The sequence below is a fragment of the Protobothrops mucrosquamatus genome, unplaced genomic scaffold (genome assembly GCF_001527695.2).
Source record: "Protobothrops mucrosquamatus isolate PMUCROS unplaced genomic scaffold, P.Mucros_1.0 scaffold7683, whole genome shotgun sequence".
NCBI lineage: Eukaryota > Metazoa > Chordata > Lepidosauria > Squamata > Viperidae > Protobothrops > Protobothrops mucrosquamatus.
The window spans coordinates 28,985-33,265 of NW_015393482.1; the positions used below are offsets into that span (position 1 = coordinate 28,985).

General features: G+C 43.2%; 1 protein-coding gene across 1 annotated transcript in view; it reads left to right on the forward strand.

The window, feature by feature from the left end:
- Positions 1 to 3,579, forward strand: part of LOC107300623 (E3 ubiquitin-protein ligase RNFT1-like) — a gene marked incomplete at its 3' end in the record, with an annotated part of 12,517 nt that extends 8,938 nt beyond the window's left edge. Inside the window, exons 3-4 of the mRNA XM_015829933.2 lie at positions 176 to 276; positions 3,426 to 3,579. Of these exons, the coding sequence (XP_015685419.1) occupies positions 176 to 276; positions 3,426 to 3,579 (255 nt within the window). The remainder of the gene's footprint in view (positions 1 to 175; positions 277 to 3,425) is intronic.
- Between the last annotated feature and the right edge of the window lie 702 nt (positions 3,580 to 4,281).

Sequence of the window (4,281 nt, forward strand, 5' to 3'; positions counted from 1 at the left end):
CCAATTTAACCTTTAATATCCAAAGTATTTAAGTTTCGGGTAATCCAAATTTCCTTTGTCTCACTACATAAAACTTATAAATGTCTAAAATGCACATATTACTTACTTAAATATATTCTAATTTTATTTCATAAACGTCGATTGACCAACATTTTCTAACATTCTTCCCTTGCAGGAAAGGTGCTCCAGGCTACGGTGCATGTGGCTGCTGCTGTTCTTGGCGGGATCGTCTGTTCTCATCTATTACACCTTCTACTCTCAGTCCCTTCATTACAGGTAATTCAGCACAGAATTCTCCATATTGGCACAGGTTGCCCTCATCTCAGAGCCCCAATCATGGACCCGAAAAAAGGTACAGGTTGTCCTCGATTTACAACCATTCATTTAGCGACCGTTGGTAATTTACAACGACACTGAAAAAAGCCACTTCTGGCCGTTTTTCACACCACATGACCATCTCCCTGGTCGTGATCAAAATTTGGGTGCTTGGCAACTGGTTCTCATTTATAACTGTTGCAGAGTCCTCGGCTTACGTGATCCCCTTTTGTCAACGGGGAAGCCAGATTCACCTAACAGGCATGTTGCTAATTGAACACAACTGCTGCAAGAAAGGTGGTAAAATGGGGTGAAATTCACTTAACTGTCTCGCTTAGCAACAGAAATTATGGGCTCAATTGTGGTGGTACATTGAGGACTGTCTGTACTCATGGCTCAAGATTTGAAGATCCGATGATCGTCTGTCTGTTTTCTCTCTCCTTTTGCAATCATGTGTTCACACTTTGGGCACTCGGCTCCCGCTGACATTTGTGGCCATTGCAGCATCCCATAATTATGTGACTAGGATTTATAACATTTATTTTTTTTTGCCAGAAACCAGTGTTCGTTTCCAATTTCCTGCAAAACAAAGTCATTTGGGGACAATACGTTCGCTTATGATCACTGTGTTCGCCTAATGACCATGGCGATTTGCTTAACAAAAAGTGTAAAATCCAGTCAGTTTCACGATTACCTACTTGGGTATGTCTAATCTAGTGAGAAAAAAGGACTACGGGAGATAACGATAGTTGTTGGAGTTAAATCCGGTCCGTGTCATATTCCAAGCTGGGAGAAGAGGTAGGAAAAATGAATTGGAGGCAGGCTGCAGTTTTGGAAAGGAGGTCTCTGTTTATTTGGTAACCAGAAACAACAGTGACAGTGGTACGTTTCTGGGGCGACTGACAAATTGGGGTTGAGAGTAGATGGAGTTTTATACAATTTGGGGGGCTTTGTGATTGAGATGCCTCTTCCTGTGCAAGGATATGTCCTTTAATATTTTAATAGCTGTTGCCAGATTCCTACGGGCTCGTGTAGGAGTCATGCCTAGCTCTACAGGCAAAAGGGGAAATGCAAATCCTAGGTGTTTTGTTTGTCTGAGCTAATCTTGTCAATTTCAGCCCTTGCCTACTGTGCTGCTTATTCGGAGCGGTCGGCTGTCCTTCGTTTATGAATAGAGTGGCCTGGCTTTATGGATGAATACAAAATATCCAGTCATAAAGCCTAGCCCAGGGGTAGGCAACCTCGGCTCTTTTATGACTCATGGACTTCAACTCCCAGAATTCCTGAGCCAGCATGGCTCAGCTTGGAAACCTCTCCCTTTCCCCTCAGCATGGCTGGCTCAGGAATTCTGGGAGTTGAAGTCCACGAGTCATAAAAGAGCCAAGGTTGCCTACCCCTGGCCTAGCCTCTTCAGGATTCTGCTTGAGGCTGTTTTCCTATAGCAGAAAGACTGGGGCTGCTTTCTGCCTTTGTTAAGATTTTTCTCCTCTTCTCCTTTAGGGGAAATATTCTACTCTGCTTCCTTTCAATAGTGTGTAGAATATTTTATTCTGGTGAGGAGGCTCTCCCCACACAGTGTTTCAGTATTTGTGGGGCTGCCACAAAGATGAGGGGGACAAAGCCCCCGAAGGCAGGACAAGAAGCAACAGATGGAAACTAATCAAGAAGAGAAACTACCTAGCTCAGGTGTAGGCAACCTTGGCCCTTTTATGACTCATGGACTTCAACTCCCAGAATCCCTGAGCCAGCCATGCTGAGGGGAAAGGGAGAGGTTTCCAAGCTGAGCCATGCTGGCTCAGGAATTCTGGGAGTTGAAGTCCACGAGTCACAAAAGGGCCATCATTTCCCACCTTTGCCTTAGCCCAGGGGTAGGTAACCTTGGCTCTTTTATGGCCTGTGGACTTCAACTCCCAGAATTCCTGAGCCAGCCATGCTGAGGGGAAAGGGAGAGATTTCCAAGCTGAGCCATGCTGGCTCAGGAATTCTGGGAGTTGAAGTCCACGAGTCATAAAAGAGCCAAGGTTGCCTACCTCTGCCCTAGAACTAAGGGAGAATTTCCTGACAGTTAAAACAATTAATCAGTGGAATAGATTTGCCTCCAGAAGTTATGGTTGCTCCATCACTGGAGGTTTTTAAGAAGAGACTGGATAACCATTTGTCTGAAATAGTATAGGGTCTCCTGCTTGAGAAAAGGGTTGGACTAGATGAGCTCTAAGATCCCTTCCAACTCTTGTATTCTGTGTTCTATGACTGTAATTTCAGACGCCATTACGTTCCTAAGCCGAGAACTACCTGTAAAATGGCAGAGGTAGTTTATTGGAGGAGCATTGATTTCTTTTTTTAGCCACAACACAAACCTTGCTGTCAAAGAATACAACAAAATTGTGTAAAAGAAGGAATGGCAAAGAGGAAGCAAATCTGATTCTTTGGTCCTGGAATTCAAGATCACCTTGCAAATTTAACTGAGAATTTTCACCTACAATTAGCATCTCACACAAGTTCTTAAAACAGTTAAGGAGAAAGAACCAGCAAATGACACATCTGGAAAAATACAGGAAGTCCTTGACTTACGACCTCAACTGAGCCCAAAATTTATGTTGCTAAGTGAGAAATTTGTTAAGTGAGTTTTGCCCCGTTTAACATCCTTCCTTGCCACATTTGTTAAGTGAATTGCTGCAGTTGTTAAGTTATTAACATGGTTGTTAAGTGAATCTGGCTTCCCCATTGACTTTGTGCGTCAGAAGGCCACAAAAGGGGATCACGTGACCCCAGGACGCTGCGGCCGTCATAAATATGAGCCAATTGCCAAGCATCCAGATTTTGACCACATTTCCATGGGGATAATGCAACGGTCGTAAGTGTGAAACATGACCATAAGTCGCTTTTTTCAGTGCCATTATAATTCCAGCGGTCACTAAACGAACTGTTGTAACTCAAGGATTACCTGTAGAACGAAAAAATATATATATTTTCCTGCTTTCCTTTCTTTTCTCCGTTTGGATTCTTCCGCTGTCTGTATTTTTTCTGTTCTGCCCCTGAATGCGCTATGTTGTTATTGTATCCAAGTTACCTTTTCATGGTGTTTTTTTTTTTATGGTTTCTCTTCAAAGCTTGATCCTCTTAAATCCGGCGGTGGATTCTTTGAACTTCTGGAATGTGCTCTGGATCGTAGGAATCACAGACTTTGTTCTGAAATTTCTCTTCATGAGCTGCAAATGCATCGTTCTCCTGCTGCCTTGTTTTATCATGTCTCTTAAATCCAAGGTAAAGATGCGGCTGTTTTTAATTTGTATTTTGTTTGTTTTTTATTTAGTTGTTGTGCGGCTTTTGATGAGAGCCTTGTTGTCCAGTCTCTTCTTAAAAACTTCCACTGTTGGAGCATTCACAATTTCTGGAGGCAGGTTGTTCCACTGGTCAATTGTTCTAACTGTCAGGAAGTTTCTCCTTAGTTCTAGGTTGCTTCTCTCCTTGGTCAGTTTCCATCCGTTGCTTCTTGTCCTGCCTTCAGGCGCTTTGGAGAAGAGCTTGACTCCCTCTTCTTTGTAAAACTGCTGTCACATCACCCCTAATCCTTCTTTTCATTAAATTAGACATTTATTTAAGGTTTGGCTAGCCTAAAGAAAAAAAGAAATAGGGGTGACATGATAGAAGTATTCCAGTATTTGAGGGGCTGACACAAAGAAGAGGGGGTCAAATTATTCTCCAAAGCACCAGTAGGCAGGACAAGAAACAATGGTTGGGAATTGATCAAGGAGAGAAGCAACCTGGAATTAAGGAGAAACTTCCTAACAGTGAGGACAATTAACCAGTGGAACAACCTGCCTCCCGAAATCGTGGGCGCTCCATCACTGGAGATTTTTAAGAAGAGGCTAGACAGTCACTTGTCTGAGATGGTATAGGTTCTCCTGCTCAAGCAGGGGGCTGGACTAGAAGACCTCCAAGGTCCCTTCCAGCTCTATTCAATCT